This window comes from Bos taurus, chromosome 3 (assembly GCF_002263795.3).
Source record: "Bos taurus isolate L1 Dominette 01449 registration number 42190680 breed Hereford chromosome 3, ARS-UCD2.0, whole genome shotgun sequence".
NCBI lineage: Eukaryota > Metazoa > Chordata > Mammalia > Artiodactyla > Bovidae > Bos > Bos taurus.
Window position 1 is genome coordinate 715,632 of NC_037330.1, and position 20,128 is coordinate 735,759.

General features: G+C 36.9%; 1 protein-coding gene across 9 annotated transcripts in view; it reads right to left on the reverse strand.

Annotated features, from left to right (window-relative positions):
* The window catches only part of DCAF6 (DDB1 and CUL4 associated factor 6), a 181,645-nt gene that overhangs the window by 144,976 nt on the left and 16,541 nt on the right, over positions 1-20,128 (reverse strand). For 8 of the 9 annotated variants that reach the window (XM_059884583.1, XM_059884582.1, NM_001191229.1 and 5 more), the window contains exon 2: positions 7,716-7,777. The exons of the other annotated variant lie outside the window; for it this stretch is intronic. In XM_059884583.1, coding sequence (XP_059740566.1) covers positions 7,716-7,777 — 62 coding nt within the window. The remainder of the gene's footprint in view (positions 1-7,715; positions 7,778-20,128) is intronic. 9 annotated transcript variants of the gene reach the window in all.

Here is a 20,128-nt window from a genome sequence, read left to right on the forward strand (position 1 = left end):
AAAAGGTGCTCAACATCACAAATCATCAGAAAAATGCAAATCAAAACCACAATAAGGGAGGTCCCTCGTGGTCCCATGGTTAGGACTTGGTGCTTTCAATGTTGTGGCATCAGTTTAACCGGCAAGATGTGCAAAATAGACCAAAAATAAATAAATAAATAAAGCACAATGAAATATTTTCTCACATTGTTTAGAACGGCTATAACCAAAAATACAAGCGATAAGAAGTACTGATAAAGGCATGGAGAAAAGGGCGCCTTGTGCACCATTTGTGGTAAGGAGAACTGACACGGTCAACACAGGAAACAGCATGGAGGATCCTGGAAACCTTTCAGCTGGAACTGTCATATAAACCAGCAACCCCACTCTTGGGCACACATCTGAAGGGAATCAAAGTACTATCTTACAGCAAACATTATCCTCAATGGTGAAAAATTGAGAGCGTTTCCCCTAACATCAGCAACAAGACAAGGGTGCCCACTCTCACCACTCCTATTCAACACAGTTTTGGAAGTTTTGGCCACAGCAATCAGAGCAGAAAAAGAAATAAAAGGAATCCAAATTGGAAAACAAGAAGTAAAACTCTCACTGTTTGCAGATGACATGATCCTCTACATAGAAAACCCTAAAGACTTCACCAGAAAATTACTAGAGCTAATCAATGAATATAGTAAAGTTGCAGGATATAAAATCAACACACAGAAATCCCTTGCATTCCTATACACTAAGAATACAATGAGAAAACAGAAACACAAATTAAGCAAACAATTCCATTCACCACTGCAAGAAAAGAATAAAATACCTAGGAATAAATCCACCTAAAGAAACAAAAGACTTATATATAGAAAACTATAAAACACTGGTGAAAGAGATCAAAGAGGACACAAATAGATGGAGAAATATACCGTGTTCATGGATCAGAAGAATCAATATAATGAAAATGAGTATACTACCCAAGCAATCTATAGATTCAATGCAATCCCTGTCAAGCTACCAACGGTATTTTTCACAGAACTAGAACAAATAATTTCACAATTTGTATAGAAATACAAGAAACCTCGAACAGCCAAAGTAATCTTGAGAAAGAAGAATGGACCTGGAGGAATCAACCTGCCTGACTTCAGACTGTACTACAAAGCTACAGTCATCAAAACAGTTTGGTATTGGCACAAAGACAGAAATATAGATCAATGGAACAAAATAGAAAGCCCAGAGATAAATCCACGCACCTATGGACACCTTATCTTTGACAAAGGAGGCAAGAATATACAATGGAGAAAAGACAATCTCTTTAACAAGTGGTGCTGAGAAAAGTGGTCAACCACTTGTAAAAGAATGAAATTAGAACATTTTCTAACACCATACACAAAAATAAACTCAAAATGGATTAAAGATCTAAACATAAGACCAGAAACTATAAAACTCCTAGAGGAAAACACAGGCAAAACACTCTCTGACATAAATCACAGGAGGATCCTCTATGACCCACCTCCCAGAATAATGGAAATAAAAGCAAAAATAAAAAGGGGACCTAATTAAAATGAAAAGCTTTTGTACAACAAAGGATACTATAAGCAAGGTGAAAAGACAGCCTTCAGAATGGGAGAAAATAATAACAAATGAAACAACTGACAAAGAATTAATCTCAGAAATATACAAGCAGCTCCTGTAGCTCAAGTCCAGAAAAATAAACAACCCAATCAAAATATGGGCCAAAGAATTAAACGTACATTTCTCCAAAGAAGACATACAGATGGCTAACAAACACATGAAAAGATGTTCAACATCACTCATTATCAGGGAAATGCAAATCAAAATCACAATGAGGTAGCATCTTACACCGATCAGAATGGCTGCTATCAAAAAGTCTACAAACAATAAATGCTGGAGAGGGTGTGGAGAAAAGGGAACCAACCCTCTTACACTGTTGGTGGGAGTGCAGCCACTAAGTACAGCCACTAAGGAGAACAGTGTGGAGATTCCTTAAAAAACTGGAAATAGAACTGCCATATGACCCAGCAATCCCACTGCTGGGCATATATAACGAGGAAACCAGAATTGAAAGAGACACGTGTACCCTGATATTCATCGCAGCACTATTTACAATAGCCAGGACATGGAAGCAACCTAGATGTCCATTGGCAGACGAATGGATAAAAAAGCTGTGGTACATATACACAATGGAATATTACTCAGCTATTAAAGAGAATGCATTTGAATCAGTTCTAATGAGGTGGATGAAATTGAAGCCTATTATACAGAGTGAAGTAAATCAGAAAGAAAAACACCAATACAGGTGTTGGTCAATGGATTAATGCATAAAGAAAATATGATAAACACACACAGACACACACAATGGAGTATTAGCCATAAAAACGAAGGAAATCCTGACATGTGCCACACAAAAATGAACACTGAAGGCAAGATAAAGAATGACAAATACTTTGTAAGATCACTTATATGTGGACTCTAAAAATGTTCTAACAGAAACAGAGAAGACTGGTAGCAGAGGTTGGAAGATGGAGGAAATGAGATGTTCAGAAAAATAAAAACTTCCAGTTATAAGATGAGTAAGTTCTGGAATCTAATCTACAGCATGGTGGTTATAGTTAACATTACTGTGCTATATACTTGAAAGATGCTGAGACAGTAAATATTAAATGTTCTCACAACCATCACAACAACAAAATGGCAATTATGTGGCATGATAAATGTGATGACTAAGCTTATTGCGATAATCATTTTGAAATACATATCAAATTATTCTATTTTACACATTAAATTTATATAATGATATATGTAAAGTATATCACAATAAAGGTGGGAAAAAAATACAGTAAAAGGATATCCATGAAACTAAAACAAGTGATCATATGCTTCAGTGAGCAGAAAGAAATGGAGAAGACAGAAACAGAAGTGGGAGCCATATATACTTTATTTTTATACCATGAGAAGTTCAGTCACTCAGTTGTGGCCGACTCTTTGAGAGCCCATGGACTGCAGCATGCCAGGCTTCCCTGTCCATCACAAACTCCCAGAGCTTGCTCAAACTCATGTCCATCAAGTCAGTGATGCCATCCAACTATCTCATCCTCTGTCATCTCCTTCTCTTCCCACCTTCAATCTTTCCCAGCATCGGGGTCTCTTCCAATGAGTCAGTTCTTCACATCAGGTGGCCAAGTATTGGTGCTTCAGCTTCAGCATCAGTCCTTCCAATGAATATTCAGGATTGATTTCCTTTAAGATTGACTGGTTGGATCTCCTTGCAGTCCAAGGGACTCTCAAGAGTCTTCTCCAACACCACAGTTCAAAAGCATCATTTCTTCAGCACTAAGCTTTCTTTATAAGTCTGACTCTCACATCCATGACTACTGGAAAAAACAAAGCTTTGACTAGATGGACCTTTGTTGGCAATGTTATGTCTCTGCTTTTTAATTTACTATGCTGTCTAGGTCAGTCATAACTTTTCTTCCAAGGAGCAAGTGTCTTTTAATTTCATGGCTGCAGTCACCATCTGCAGTGATTTTGGAGCCCAAGAAAATTAAGTCTGTCACTGTTTCCATTGTTTGGCCATCTATTTGGCATGAAGTGTTGGGACCAGATGCCATGACCTTAGTTTTCTGAATGTTGAGTTTCAAGCCAACTTTTTCACTCTCCTCTTTTACTTTCATCAAGAGCTTCTTTAGTTCGTCCTCACTTTCTGCCATAAGGGTGCTCTAATCTGTGTATCTGAGGTTACTGGTATTTCCCCCAGCAATCTTGATTCCAGCTTGTGCTTCATCCAGCCTGGCATTTCTCATGATGTACTCTGCATATAAGTTAAATAAGCAGGGTGACAATAAACAACCTGGATGTACTGTACCATGAGAAGGCATTACCTATTTAAAAATTAATGCAAAATAAAAATAGCACAAAACTCTTTGTGCAAGCAGACAAAAAACAATGTGCAAGCAGAAAAGATATCTTTAATCTTGTAAAAAAAGTTTACTTTCTATTTGTCCTTAGAAAAATATTTGAGTATACCCAGTTAAATCTCACAGTGAATTCAAAACTGGAAAGATACAGAATCCACAGCTTGTAAAAACTTGAGAAAATCTTAAAGGCAGTCATACAGTATCGGAGAATCCATTTGAAATCAACACCAGGAAACTCTTCTTTGAGGAAGGAGAAAGATTTGAACTCAGATTCTTAAAGAAGGAAATAAAATTCACCATGTACACATAATTTGTCTCTTCAATAAACACTTCATAAGTACCAAATATGTGCCAAGCACTCATCTTGACACTAGACGAAGAAAATAAATTTATGAAGATGTATCTTGGGTCTAGAGTGCTGCAGCAGAGGGAGGCAGGTGGGTAGACTATGAAAAAAATGCGTAATTATAATGTCACTACAATGGGGTAAAAATACAGAAGAAAGAGCAAGATATTGATGAGAAGTGGAGAGCTATTAGTGTGGTCAAGGAAAGCATCTCTGTTAGGTAACACTTAGAACTAAACGAAATGAGGAGATAAGCTTAAAGATATGTGAGGAGGAGAGTTCTAGGTAAAAAACATAAAATACCTAAGGCAGAGGAGTACTTGGTATATTTAAAGAAACAGCAAAAAGATTAGTGTGACTAAAGCAAATATGTGTAAGCCAGAAACCCACTGGAGAGTTTTGAGCACTTAAGTGTGTTCATCTATAAAACAGATGATACATTATATAAATTTCTTCCTACTCTCTCCTTTTTTTGTCTACTCTCTCCTTATTGTGCAGAGTTTTAAGGAAAACAAAGAAATGTAAATATGTATAACATTGTTAATTGAATTTTGACTTTCAGAATACATAAATTTCAGAAGACAACAATGGCTACAAAATACAAAGTAAATGTAATCAACATCGACAATATAGAATCATATATAGCTGAAAGAGATGTGAATAACAGAGACAGGAAGGTGGAAGAAGGGTGAAAGCCTTAAATAACTATTTTACAGAATGGGGATTCAAGAAACATTGTCTACAAATGACAGAACAAAAAAGATGTAAGTATGTAATTTACAATTAAAGTGACAACTAGGGAGACTGAGAACAGTAACAAAATTTGGGGGAACCCTATGTCTTATAAATTAGTTAATTTCTCTTCTATAATAGCAAGAAATTAATGGACAATGCTCAACGTTGGCAATTCAAGAAAGATAAGAGTGTCAAAGAGATGAAAGAAATTACCAAAAGATCTGAAATAAAAATGGATTTAAAAAGTTGCATAAGAGGGTAAGAAAGTAATAAGGGCGTGCAGGATATGTCTATTACTTTTTGTTATATTCCATTTTGAACCATTGTTGTTCAGTTGCTAAACTGTGTCCTGGTCTTTGCAGCTTCATGAACTGTAGCATGCCAGGCTTTCCTGTCCTTTGCTATCTCCCTGAGTTTGCTCAAACTCATGTTCATTGAGTCAATGACAACATTCAATCATCTCATCCTTTGTTGCCCCTTCTCCTCTGCCCTCAATCATTCCCACCATCAGGATCTTTTCCAAATGAGTCAGTTCTTTGCATAAGATGGCCAAAGAATTGGAGCTTCAGCTTTAGCATCAGTCCTTCCAATGAGTATTTAGGAATGATTTTCTTTAACATTGACTGGCTTGATCTCCTTGTAGTCCAAAGGACTCTCAAGAGTCTTCTCCAGCCCCAGTTTGAAATCATCATTTCTTTGGTGCTCAGCCTTCTTTATGGTCCAACTCTCACATCCATACATAACTACTGGAAAAAACCACAGATTTGACTAGATGGACCTTTGTAGCAAAGTGACATCTCTGCTTGATATTACACTGTCTAGGTGTGTCACAGCTCTTCTTCCAAGGAGCAAGTGTCTTTTAATTTTGTGGCTGCAGTCACCGTCCACAGTGATTTTGGAGACCAAGAAAATGAAATCTGACACAATTTCCACTTTTTCTCCTATCAGTTTGCCATAAGCATGTATCATTTTGATTCATTCCCCTCAAGAATGGTTTTAAGTTTTAAAATAAATAATACATTTCTAAACTGTATTTATACATTATTCCACAATCAAAGACAGGAAAAAAAAAATTACAGCTTAGTAGTCACAGTGCACAGGCTTAGCTGCTCTATGGCATGTAGGATCCTCCCAGATCAGGGATGGAACCCACGTCACCTGCATCAGCAGGAGTATTCTTTACCACTTTACCACCGTGCCACCAGGGAAGCCCAACACAAAGGATACAGAAACAAGGTAAATGACATCACAAGGAAATAAACCAGTATTCAGAATGAGGGACAATGTTTAGGAAAATTGACTCAGTTTCTAAAATAAGTCAATGGCAGGGACAAAAAAGGGGAAGACTGTTCTATATTAACAGGGATTTAAGAGGTACAGCCATCAAAGCATGGATGTCACCTGGATCCTCTTTTGAACAAACTACAAAAAATATATATTTTTAAACAATGGGAAAATTTTTATTTTGGACTGTGTATTAGATTATATCAAAAATATACTGTCAGTTATTAAATTATATAATGCCATTTTGATTACATAGGAGAAATGTCCATTACTCTAGCACATGAGAATGAATGACCCATCAACAACCAGCAATGAAATGGAGATCCTGTTATAATTCTATAGCACCAATGGAACCAGAGTAGCCACAATTTTCATGGATTCAAATCTACAGAACATTAGCTAATAAATTTCAGGTGTCTGAAGCTGCTTAAAAAAAAAAAAAGTAAAATGCCCATTATTGTTATGTTACATATAAAAGTGAAATGCTATATCTGAGATTTGCTGTAAAACAATTCAGGAAGGAAAAAACATGAACTGGAAAATGTGCCAAAATCTTATCTGCTAAATCCAAGTGCTGAGCATATAAGAAGCAGGACTCAAGTTTTCATAACAAAAATTTTAAAAGACTTTATTTTTATCGTATTAATTTCAGGGTGCTATTAGACATGCAACTGGGAATGTTTAGTACAGAATTTTATATATAAATTGAGCTCTGGGAAGAAGTAGAAAATTAGAAGTTATGTGTTCTAGCCATGGGACTGAACAGAATCACTTAGAAAAATGGGAGGGTGGGAGAAGCCAAGATACAGTGTTGGTATATCTAACATTTGAAGGTGGAGAAGTAGAGAAGTCAGGGAAGAAGATGGAGAAGATGCAGGAAGTCATTGAGAGAGAAAGGAAACCAAGACAGTGTGGTGTTACCAGAAACCAAGAGAAAAGTATTTCAAAAAAGAAAATGTATTCAATGAATGTCTAAAAGCTTCTGGAAAGTTTGGAACTTTCCTAGAAGTCCAGTGGTTGGTGGTCTGCCTTGCAATGAGGGAGACGTGGGTTCAATCCCTGGTGGGGAACTAAGATCCCATATGCCATAGAGCAGCGAGGCTCACGTGCTACAACTAAGATCCAATACAGCCAGACAAATAAATACTTAAAAAGTTTCTGAGAAGTGACTAATAGATTTGGAGACATGAAGATCACTAGTGACTCCTCACAAAAGCAGCACCAACAGTGAAAGAGATGAAAGCCTTTTGATCATTATTCTTCAAAAAAAATCGTCCATATATTTTCCTAAATTAAAAATATGTTTTAATGTAAAACAATTCTCCCATTTTAATTACAGTTAGTCCAATCTCTTCTGGAAGCACTGGGGCATTTCCTCAAAAATCTGAATACTTAGTATTACAGCTCTCCACAGTTGAGAATTAACTATTACTTACACAGCCATCATGCACATTCAAGGTTGCTTCAAGTTTTAATCTTTGGATAAATTCTCTTCTTCCTGTTTAAAAAGAAAGAACTAAATAAATCAAACAATTTAATGCTTAGAAAAGTGTAACACTGTTAAGAGCCTAGCAACTGACCTGAGGTAGATTCAAGCTCTAAAAAAAAAAAAAAAAAAAGCTCTAACTTTAACTCCTCCATTTACAGGCTGAGTGACACTGGGCGAACTAACCCCTCCTCAGCCCTAGTTTCCTCATTAGAGTTCCTGCCTACCTCATGTGGTTACCGTTAAGAATTAAGTGACTCAAGGAGAGAAAGGGCTTAGCACATTATCTGGAACCACAATAAACATTAAAATGTTCCCTTCATTCATTCATTCACCAAATATACTACCTGCTTACTGCATTTCAGGTGCTGTTATAGGAGCTAGGGATACAACAGTAAAACAAAAAAGATCCCTGACTCTAATTAGCTTAACAAAAGACAGTATACAATATGTGACAATACACAAAACGGTATAAGGAAAAATAAAGCAGCTAGAAAAGGACTTAAAGAAGACTGGAGGTGGGTAATAGAGTTTTCAAAACTTTACAGTGGGTGGCAAACAGTGTTTTATAAGATGCCACCTATTTTTAAACACATCTCAATTTCAGAAATGCTAAAATACTTAAAACTTCATTTCACAATGATGAAATGTGACAGGAAAAAAATAAAATCAGCCTCACTGTCCATCAGTAGCAGAACAGTTATAATACTTCAAAAGTAGAATAAATTACTCCTTTGAAAAACAGAAATATGTTTCTTTAGGAACAAATCATTCTTTACCAAAAATGGACCAAAAAAGCCTCATGTTTATTCAGAAGCTGTAATGAAAAGAAGCTGAATATATGACAGACTGGTAATTAGCTAAGAAATCAGGCTGATGAGATTTCAAAATTAAATCTGACTGTGCTCTCTGTATACTGTCACAAGGGACAGATTCCTCTACTACAGTTTTCTTGTGTTCAGTGTGAAGAGCAAGATCTTGAAGGCAAACTGTCCTTGCCTATAACTGGTTAAGATGGCTATATAATGAATGAACATGTGGTTAAAAATTCTGTGTGTGGGGACGGTGGGAAAAGGGGGGTATGGTTCTTATTAGAATAAAACAACCTGCAGAAATTCAGCAAAGTATTTTCACAAATTATGTTATACTTTATACATAATCAACTTTCCACATCTGATTTTCAGTTTTGTTTTGTTTTTTTTCTTTTTTTCATTGACTTTATCATTTATTTAGTTGCCCTATTGTCTATTTCGGCCAGTTTTAAAACATTTCCTTTACACTGGATATCTGATATGATTCATTCTACTTTTTACCAAGTTTAATTTTCTATCAGATCCATTACGTACTATAATAGTGAAGTGAAAGTCGCTCAGTCGTGTTCGACTCTTTATGACCCAATGGACTATACAGACCATGGAATTCTCCAGGCCAGAATACTGGAAAGGGTAGCCATTACCTTCTCCAGGGGAATCTTCCCAGGTCTTAATATGAACCCAGGTCTATAATACAGTCTACATAAATAGACAAATGTACTGATTTGTCTCTTCAAATTGGTAGCAAATTAAAATTGTAACTTTTACTGGATTTGTAACTGTCTCCACTGGCTCGCTGCTTCTCGGTTATTACTGTTTTCCCTTATCCAAATCTGTCCCACAAAATGTCTTTAAAAAAATGCTAACTGTGGTAAACAGATAAAATTTTTAGAAATCCTTCCTTTGGCTGTCAACATGTGTGGTAATCTTAATGAGCTGCAAATTAAGAGTTCAGAAATAAAGTATTCAAATTAACATGACAGTAACTAAAATTCATTAAAATGCTAAGAAAAAAGTATTAAAAACTTTTTTCCAAATTTCTAAGCATCTGGGTTTGAAAACATGGCTCTAGCCATTTCCAACTAGAGGAAATGGTAGTGCAACATGAGAGAACAGAAGACAAAGTGAGTAATCTGAGCAAAAAGTCTTATATATGAACCTGTACACAAAAACATGCCCTAAGACATGCACTGAGACAAGACAGCTCCTGAATGATATTTCTGTATGTGACTTAGGAGCTCAGAATGACTACTGTCCACACATTCCATAAAAAGGGCTTCAAGAACAACCTAGTATAAACCTCTTCAACCCTTCTGATAATTAAATGCACTACACCATGAAACAGAAGCTGAAAGCTAGGGTAAAATAAGAACTGTAAGTTAAAAAACTGAGTCCTCTCAAATTAAAACAAAAATAAATTATTACCTATTATCAAGAACTTTGGCCTAGCTGTAAGCTAACAAGTTACGTGCCACCATCTTAGGGATGCTAGCAGAAGACACAAGACTCCAGTCAGAGGCAAAGAACCATTCTACTCCAGCAGAATGAGCTTCAGGATCAATGGTTCCTCTAGTCCAATTCCCACAGGGCAATGTAGAGAGGGTCCTGGGGGGATACTGCACATGCAATGGATTTGAATCACAGCTGGAGTACCCTGAACTGAGGGAACCCAAATCTCATATCAAGCAAATCTACCTGACCTTTGTCCCAAAAGACATTATCTTTATTATTTTAGACAAAAAACAAATCTGCCTTCTGCTTCACAGAGAGATACTGAATGCTCTATCTCCCAAGGCTATTCCCTAAAAAAAAAAAAATCCTTGTAAAGACGGTCCAGAGCAAAGAAGCCAGTGCCTCTGCTCAAAAGATGTACAGAAATACAAAGGAGACATGGAGAACTGTCTCCCAGCTATTACACATTTATTATGGATGAATGTACCTACCATTGTGGCTTTCAATAGAAAGTGTTTCTGTAGCCCAAGCTGTCTCATTTAATTCCGTCTCTTTTACATTCTATTCTATGTGATAGATTGTAAGCTCCATTTTAAAAAAAGGAACACTCTTTTGTTGACCAAAGTATCCTAAATGCCTAGAACAGTGCCTAAGACAAAGTAGAAACTGAACATAGGTTTTCTGAATCAGTGAATAAAATAATAGGATCATAATACTTATTCTGCTCTTTAACGTGTTTCCTCTCAAAAAGGTGAACATCTTTCATTGCAATACAAGCATACTGCTCATATTTAATGGTTTTGTAACTTACTAAACTGTTTGATAACTTACTTATTCATGTACCTATCCCTGTTATTAGACCATGAGTTACTTGGGACAAGAAATTTTAGGCTTAAATATCTAACTTGGATCATTATACACGTATATGGGGCAAAACTTAACAACTCAGGGCCTTAGTACTATATTTGTAAAAATTTTATATTTGATGGGAATAATACCATCAACTTCATATGCTTATTGTCATAAGAAAATTAATCAGCATATGCAAAACTCACAGATATGTCTGATCTACTATAGACACTTAAGAATAGTTCTCTCTTGAAGGGAACCCTCCTACACTATTGATAGGAACATAAATTAGTCTAGCCATTATGGAGAAAAGAATGGAGGTTCCTTAAAAACCTAAAAATAGAGCTACCATATGGCCCTGCAATCCAATTTCTGGGCATAGAGCCTGAGAAAAACACAATCTGAAATGATACATGCACCCCAATGTTCCCTGCACCAATGTTTACAATAGCCAAGACATGGAAGCAGCCTAAATGTCCATCAACAGATGAATGGATAGAGAAGATTTGGTACAATGGAATATTACTCTCCTAGTAATTCTGCTTCTTTGATTGAACTCATTTATGATTAACATTTTCAGCAAACTAGCAACAGAAGGAAACTTCCTCAATCTGACAATAAGCACCAGTAAAAGAACGAAAACTTATATTTAGTGGTGAAAGACTGAATGCTTCCCATTTAAGATCAGGACAATACAAGGAAGTTTCACTCTCACCACTACTATTAAACACATTCCTGGAAGTTTTAGAGATAGAGATAATGTAAGAAAGAAAAAAAAAGATACATAGTTTGGAAAGTAAGAAATAAGAGAGTCCCTACTGAAAGATGATATAATTTTCCATGTAAAAAAATCTCCTGGCATATACCTCAAAACCTCAAAAGATATATATGCAGAATACATTATGCGAAATGCCAGACTGGATGAAGCACAAGCTGTAATCAAGACTGCTGGGAGTAATATCAATAATCTCAGACATGCAGATGACACTACCATTGTGGTAGAAAGCAAAGAACTAAAGAATCTCTTGACAAAAGTACAAGGGCAGAGTGAAAAAGCTGGCTTAAAACTCAACATTCAAAAAACTAAGGTCAGGCATCCGGTCCCATCACTTCATGGCAAATAGATGGGCAAACAATGGAAACTGTGATACACTTTATTTTCTTGGGCTCCAGAATCACTGCAGATGGTGACTGCAGCCATGAAATTAAAAGACACTTGCTCCTTGGAAGAAAAGCTATAACCAACCTAGACAAAGCAGAGACATTACTTTGCCAACAAAGGTCCGTCTAGTCAAAGCTATGGTTTTCCCAGTAGTCAGGTATAGATATGAGTTGGACTATAAAGAAAGCTGAGCACCGAAGAATTGATGCTTTTGAACTGTGGTGTCGGAGAAGACTCTCGAGAGTCACTTGGACTGCAAGGAGATCAAACAGTAAGGAGTCAATCCTAAAGGAAATCAACCCTGAATATTCATTGGAAGGACTCATGCTGAAGCTGAAGCTCCAATACTTTGGCCACCTGATGCAAAGAGCTAAGTCACTGTAAAAGACCCTGATGCTGGGAAAGATTGAAGGCAGGAGGAGAAGGGGATGACAGAGAATGAGATGGCTGGATAGCATCACTGACTCAATGGACATGAGTTTGAACAAGCTCTGGGTATTGGTGACAGACAGAGAAGCCTGGCGTGCTGCAGTCCAAGGGGTCGCAAAGAGTCAGACAGGACTGAGTAACTGAACGAAAACTGAGCAAGATTACAGGATATAAGACCAACACAGACCAAAAAAGAAAAACACACTGTTTTATACTAATATGAATGGCCAGAAGTTGAACTTTAACACAATATATTTTAAAATGATATTAATTAAAAGAAAATTAAACATTTAAAATAAGTATAACAAATTATGCTGAGGATCTGTATCCTGATAACTACTGGTTGGTCAAAAAGTTCAAATAAACTTGTAGGCCAATCCAATACAAAATGCTGATGAAGGAAACCAAAGAACTAAATAAATGTAGCAATGTACTGTGTCTATGGATCAGAAGACTCAACACAGCAAAGATGTCAGTTCTTTCCAAACTGATATGTAAGTCCAATGCAATTCCTATCAAAATTCCAACAAGGTATTTTGTAGATAAAGACAACCTTACTATAAAATTCATATAAAAAGGCAAAAGACCTAGAAGAGCTAAAACAGTTTTGAAAAAGAAGAGTTGAAGGGGGAAACATCATTCAACCTGATGTAAAAACTTACTATATAGCTACAATAAGCAAACAGTATGATATTTACAGAGAGATAGATACACATACCAATGAAAGAGAATAGATAACACAGATTAGACACACACAAATATGCCCAAAAGGTACAAAAGCAATTCAACAGAGACAGTTTTTTAAATAGTGCTAGAGCAAGTGGACATTCATAAGCACAAAAATGAACTTCAAGTTAAATCACATACCTCATACAAAAATTCACACATCATTGACAAGAAACATATTAATGTATCTTTTGTTACCTGAAAGTATTGACCTGAAATGTTCACTATTCACTTATATAACAAACTGCCAGCCACAGGAGTTAGTTTCTGCAAAAATCCCCCAGTCAATAATGTGACAACACAAAATGGACCCTAAAATTAAATGTAAAAATGTAAGATTATAAAACTTCAGAGAAAAGACACATGAGGTGATCTTTAGGACCTGGGGCTAAGTTAAGAGTTTTTAAAAATGATATCAAAAGCAAAGGCCATAAAAGAAAAACACTGATAAATTGAACCTGTGCAGGAAAGCTGGGCAGCCATGGAAGCAAGGCAATATTGCTGAGTCAAGCGTAAGGGGTGGAACCAGCACCACAGCCTCTCCCCCAACAGGCCAGCATCGGCAGCTGAACAATAGAAAGGCTGGCCCACCAAAAGCCTGACCACTGAACTACAGAGTAGGACCCCACCCACCGTGCCGCTTTAAGTGCCTGACACGCCAATCTACAGAGTAGGACTCCAGCCAGGGGGGGGCCCTCTATGTGCCTGATGCCCTGAACAACAGAGAAGGACCCCAGGCAAGACACCCTTTTAGTGCCTGAACTTATGGAGCTACGAAGAAAGAATGGCCAAAGAGGCCTTCTGATCGCCAGCTACAAGAGGCTCCAAAAGAGACTCTGACAGGGCCATAACTCCTGTGGCTGGGGCAGTCCACTTTGCACTGCCAGGGTCCCCGCAAACCAAGCAGCTGCACCACCTTCATGCTCAACTCTCACTGGGGCAGAGCTGCCACAGGCAAGAAAAATCTTGCATCTATACGTGTAGGGTCGCTTCAGTCGTTTCCAACTCTTTGCGACCTGGTAGACTGTGGCCTGCCAGGATTCTCTGTCAAGGGGGTTCTCAAGGCAAGAGTCCTGGAGCGTACTGGCCAACACTGGTTGCCATACCCTTCTAGAGCACTGTATTTCCTACTACCCTAGCCGCCAACCCCGCTGAGTACCTGGTGCTGCCAGAACCCCTGCGACCCAAGCAGCTGCCGCACCTCCACACTTGGCCCTCACAGGGGCAAACCCAGGTCCTTCAGGGCAGCCTCAGGAGGAAACTCCAGTGGACAACCCACATGTAGAGGTGGAAATAAAACCACAGTTGAAACCCAGAGCAGTGTGGCTAAGGAAGAAGACCCAAAACCTTCCCACCAGCTGTACAAGCTGCAGATTCAATCCACACGATCAACTAGGCAGACTCTGTGTCTATGGAATGTATAAAAGAACAAGAAGATCTCCCACAAAAGAAAATGCACTAGTTCTGATAGCTGTGGATGTTGGAGGCAAGAACACACAGGAGAAGGACCAGATTAGAACCTGAGCTGCCCCCACAGCAGGTCCAGAGATCAGCACAGTGTTGGAGGGCATCTGAGGGAGGTGAGGTGGACTGTCACTCCCAGCGAGGGGAAGGACTGTGACAGCAGTGACTCAAGAAAAACATTCATTATTCTTAGAATAATGAATCTCAGAACAAGTTCTGACTTGTTCTACAGATTCTTTCTGATTTTTGTTCTTTGTCCTTATCCCCCTCTGTTGTAGTTGTCAATTTTATTGGCACTATGAAATCTAATTAAGCTTTTGAGCTTTTTTTTTCTTCCTCAGTGACATTTTTTATTATTGTAATAAACCTAAATGTTGGGCCTTTGCAGTTCTGTGGAGTTTTCCTTTTTCTTTTCTCTTTAATTTTAATTTTTAATTTCTTAAGCCTATTTATTTTCTACATTTATTCCTTTGTTTGCTTTTCCTACTGTTCTTTTCCCCTTGCAGTTAATCTTTAATGTATATAAATTTTCTTCATCTACCTCTATTTAACTATTCTTTCTTTTCTTTCCTCTCAACATATTTTTTAGTTTTGTCTTCATTACTTTGTTCCACACGTGGCACCTTGCTTTAGTTTTGTTTTCCGGTATGTGCTTTAGTCAGTCTTGTTCTTAACTGGTAAATATAATTTTTTATTTCCTTTGTTCACAGGCTCAATCTACTGTGTACTTTGTTTTAGTTGGACTGTTTTCCCTTTGCTTATGGGTGTATATGTATACATGTATATTCCATTATTTTAATTATTATTTGCCTGATTTTATAACTACAATTTGTCTGAGGTTCATCTTTGGTATCTCATTTTTGTGTATTTGTTTTAATCTCACTTAATGCCCTAACAAACCACTTGTAGAATCTTCATTCCTGACCAGAGATCAAGCCCTGAGCCTTAGGAGAGGGAGTATTGACTCCAAGACCCTAGACTACCAGAGAACTAATACTAGGGAGTATCAAATAGTGAACAGTCTCACAAAGGAAACCACGTGAAGAAAGACCCGGCATCACCCAACCAACGGTAGCACTGTGCAGGATGCCTCATCTAAACAACAAACAAAACAAAAATACATACCCAATCATCAGCAGACAGGAATATCACCTCATTCAGCCTTGCCCACCAGGAAAAACAAACAAACAAAAAAATTCAGCACAAAGCTCACCCTATACAAAGCTTACACAGACCACTGAACCAACCTTAGGAGGGTAGAAACCAAAAGGAAGAAAGAATTCAACTTTGAAGCCTGGGAAAAGGAGACCTCAAACACAATAAGTTTAAAAAAAAGAATGAAAAGGCAGAGAAATACTACACAACTGAAGGAACAAACTAGAAACACAGAAGTCCAAATAAACGAAGAGGAAATAGGCAAACTACCTGAAAAAGAATTCAAAATAACGATAGTAAAAAATGATCAAAAACCTTGAAAAATAGAGAATATGCAAGAATCAATTAACAAACACCTAGAAGAATTAAAGAATAAACATACAGAGGCAACACAATTACTGAAATTAAAAATACTCTGGAAGGAATCTATAGCAGAATATCTGAAGAAGAACAAATCAGTGAGCAGGAACATAAAATGGTGGAAATAACTTCTGAAGAGCAGAATAAAGTAAAAAGAATGAAAAGTACTAAGGACAGTCTCAGAGACCTCTGGGACAATATCAAATGCACCAACATTTGAATTATAGGGGTCCCAGAAAAAGAAAGGATATGAGAAAATTTTTTAAGAGATTATAGTTGAAAATTTCCCCAACATGGAAAACAAAATAGTCAATCAAGTCCAAGAGGCACAAACAGTGCCATACAGGATAAACCCAAGGAGAAACACGCCGAGACACATACTAATCAAACTAAGACTAAACACAAAGAAAGAATATTAAAAGCAGCAAGGGAAAAGCAACAAATAACACACAAGGGAAACCTCATACATTTAACAGCTGATCTTTCAGCACAAATTCTGCAGGCCAGGAGGGAATGGCAGGATATATTTAAAGTACTGAAAGGGAAAAAATCTACAACCAAGATTACTGTACCTGGCAAGGATCTCATTCAAAACTGATCTAGAAACAAAAAGCTTTTCAGACAAGCAACAGTTACAAGAATTCAGCACCACCAAAGCAGCTTTAAAACAAACGTTAAAGGGATTTATATAGTCAACAAACACAAGAGAAAGAAGAAGATCTACAAAATCAAGCCCAAACAATTAAGAACATGGCAATAGGAACATATGTATCAATAATTACTTTAAATGTAAATGGATTAAATGGTCCAACCAAAAGACACAGATTGGCTGAATGGATACAAAAACAAGACCCATATACATGCTGTCTATAAGAAACCCACTTCAGACCTAAAGACACATATAGACTGAAAGTGAGAGGATGCAAAAATATATTCCATGCAAATGGGAAGCAACAGAAAGCTGGAGTAGCAATCCTCATATCAGACATTATAGACCTTAAAATAAAGAAGATAACAAGAGATAAGGAAGGATACTACATAATGAGCAAGGGATCAATCCAAGAGGAAGACATAACAACTGTAAATATCTATGTACCCAACATAGGAGCACCTCGATACATAAGACAAACACTAACAGACTAAAAGGAGAAACTGACAGGAACACAATAACAGTAGGAGACGTTAACACCCCACTCACACCAATGGACACAGCATCAAAACAGAAAGTTAATAAGGAAACCCAAGCCTCAAATGATACAGTAGATGGGATGGATCTCACCGATATCTTGAGGCCATTCCATCCAAATGCAAAGGAATACACCTTCTTCTCAAGTGCACATGGAACATTCTCCAGGACAGACCACATCTTGGGTCACATATCAAATCTCAGTAAATATAAGAAAACTGAAATCATATCAAGCATCTTCTCTGACCACAACACTATGAGACTAGGTATCAATTACAAGAAAAAAGCTGTAAGAAACAAAGATATGGAGATTAAGCAATACATTTCTAAATAACCAACAGGTTACTGAAGAAATCAAAAGGGAAATCAAAAAATTTCAAGAAACAAATGATAATGAAAACATAACTCAAAACCTATGGGATGCAGCAAAAGCAGATCTAAGAGGGAAGCTTATAGCAATACAATCCTACCTCAAGAAAGAAGAAAAACATGGAATAGACAACCTAACTTTACACCTAAAACAACTGGAAAAAGAATGAAAAAAAAAACCCCGCAAAATTAGAAGGAAAGAAATCATAAAGATCCGAGCAGAAACAAATGGAAAGAAATGACAGAAACAACAGTAAAGATTAATAAAACTAAAAGCTGGTTCTTTGAGAAGATAAACACAACTGACAAACCTTAGGCCAGATTCATCAAGAAAAAAAAGAGAAGAATCAAATCAACAAAATTAAAAATGAAAAAGGAGAGGTTACAACAGACAATGCAGAAATACAAAAGATTATAAGAGACTAACTATATGGCAATAAAATGCATAACCTGGAAGAAATGAACAGAGTCTTAAAAATGTTCAATCTTCCAAGACTGAACCAGGAAGATATAGAAATTATGAACAACCCAATTACAAGCACTGAAATTGAAGCTGTGATCAAAAATCTCCCCAAAAACAAAAGCCCAGGACCAGATGGCTTCACAGGAGAATTCTATCAAACATTTAGAGAAGAGCTAATGCCTATCTTTATAAAACTCTTTCAAAAACCTGCAGAGGAAGGAACACTTCCAAACTCATTCTATGAGGCCACCATCACCCTGATACCAAAACCAGACAAAGACAACACAAAAAAAGAAAACGAAGGGCCAATATCACTGATGAACAGAGATGCAAAAATCCTCAACAAAATTTTAGCAAACAGAATTCAGCAACACATCAAACAGCTCATACACCACAATCAACTTGGGTTTATTCCAGGGATGCAAGGATTCTTCAATATATATGCAAATCAATCAATGTAACACACCATATTAAATTCAAAGATAAAAACCATATGATAATTTCAATAGATGCAGAAAAAGCCTTTGACAAAACTCAGTACCCATTTATGATTAAAACTCTTCAAAAAGGGGGCATAGAAGGAACCTACCTCAACATAGTAAAGCCCATATATGACAAGTCTACAGCAAACATTTTTCTCAATGGTGAAAAACTGAAAGGAATCCCCCTACGATCAGGAACAAGAAAAGGGTGTCCACTTTCACCACTATTATTCAACATAGTTCTGGGATTCCTAGCTATAGCAATCAGAGAAGAAATAGAAATAAAAGGAATCCAGATCAGAAAAGAAGTAAAGCTCTCACTGTTTGCAGATGACATGATACTGTACATAGAAAACCCTAAAGATAAGAGTCAGAAAATTACTAGATCTAAACAGTGAATTTTGCAAAGTTGCAGGATACAAAATCAATACACGCATTTCTATACACTAACAATGAAAAATTAGAAAGAGAAATTAAGGAATCAATCCCATTCACCACTGCAACAAAAAGAATTAAATATCAAGGAATAAACTTACCCAAAGAGACAAAAGAGCTGTACACAGAAAATTATAAGATACTGATGAAAGAAATCAAAGATGACATAATCAGATGGAGAGACATTCCATTTTCCTGGGTAGGAAGAATCAATATTGTGAAAATGACAATACTACTAAATGCAATCTCCAGATTCAATGTGATCCCTACCAAATTACCAATGACATTTTCACATAACTAGAACAAATAATTTCACAATTCATATGGAAACACAAGAGACCCCTAATAGCCAATGCAGTCTTGAGAAAGAATGGAGCTGGAGGAATCAACCTTCCTGACTTCAGATTGTACTTCAAAGCTACAGTCATAAAGACAGTATGGTACTGGCACAAAAACAGAAATATAAGACCAACAGAACAAGACAGAAAGCCCCAAAATAAGCCCATGCCCTATGGGTACCTTATTTTTGACAAGAGGCAAGAACATACAGTGGGGCAAAGACAGCCTCGTTAATAAATGGGAAAACTGGACAGCTACATGTTAAAGAATGAAATTAGAACACTTCCTAACACCATACACAAAGATAAACTCAAAATGGATTAAAGACATAAATAAAGACCAGAAACTGTAAACTTTTAGAGGAAAACATAGCCAGAACACTCGATGACATAAATCAAAGCAAAATCCTCTATGACCCACCTCCAAGAGTAACAGAAATAAAAACAAAAGTAAACAAGAGGGACCTGATCAAACTTAAAAACTTTTGCACAGCAAAGGAACCTATAAGCAAGGTGAAAAGACAATCCCGAGAATGGGAGAAAATAATAGCAAATGAAACAACTGACAAAGGATTAATTTCGAAAATATAGAAGTAGCTCATACAACTTAATACCAGAAAACCAACCAACCCAATCAAAAAATAGGAAAAAAGGCATTTCTCCAAAGAAGACATGCAGATG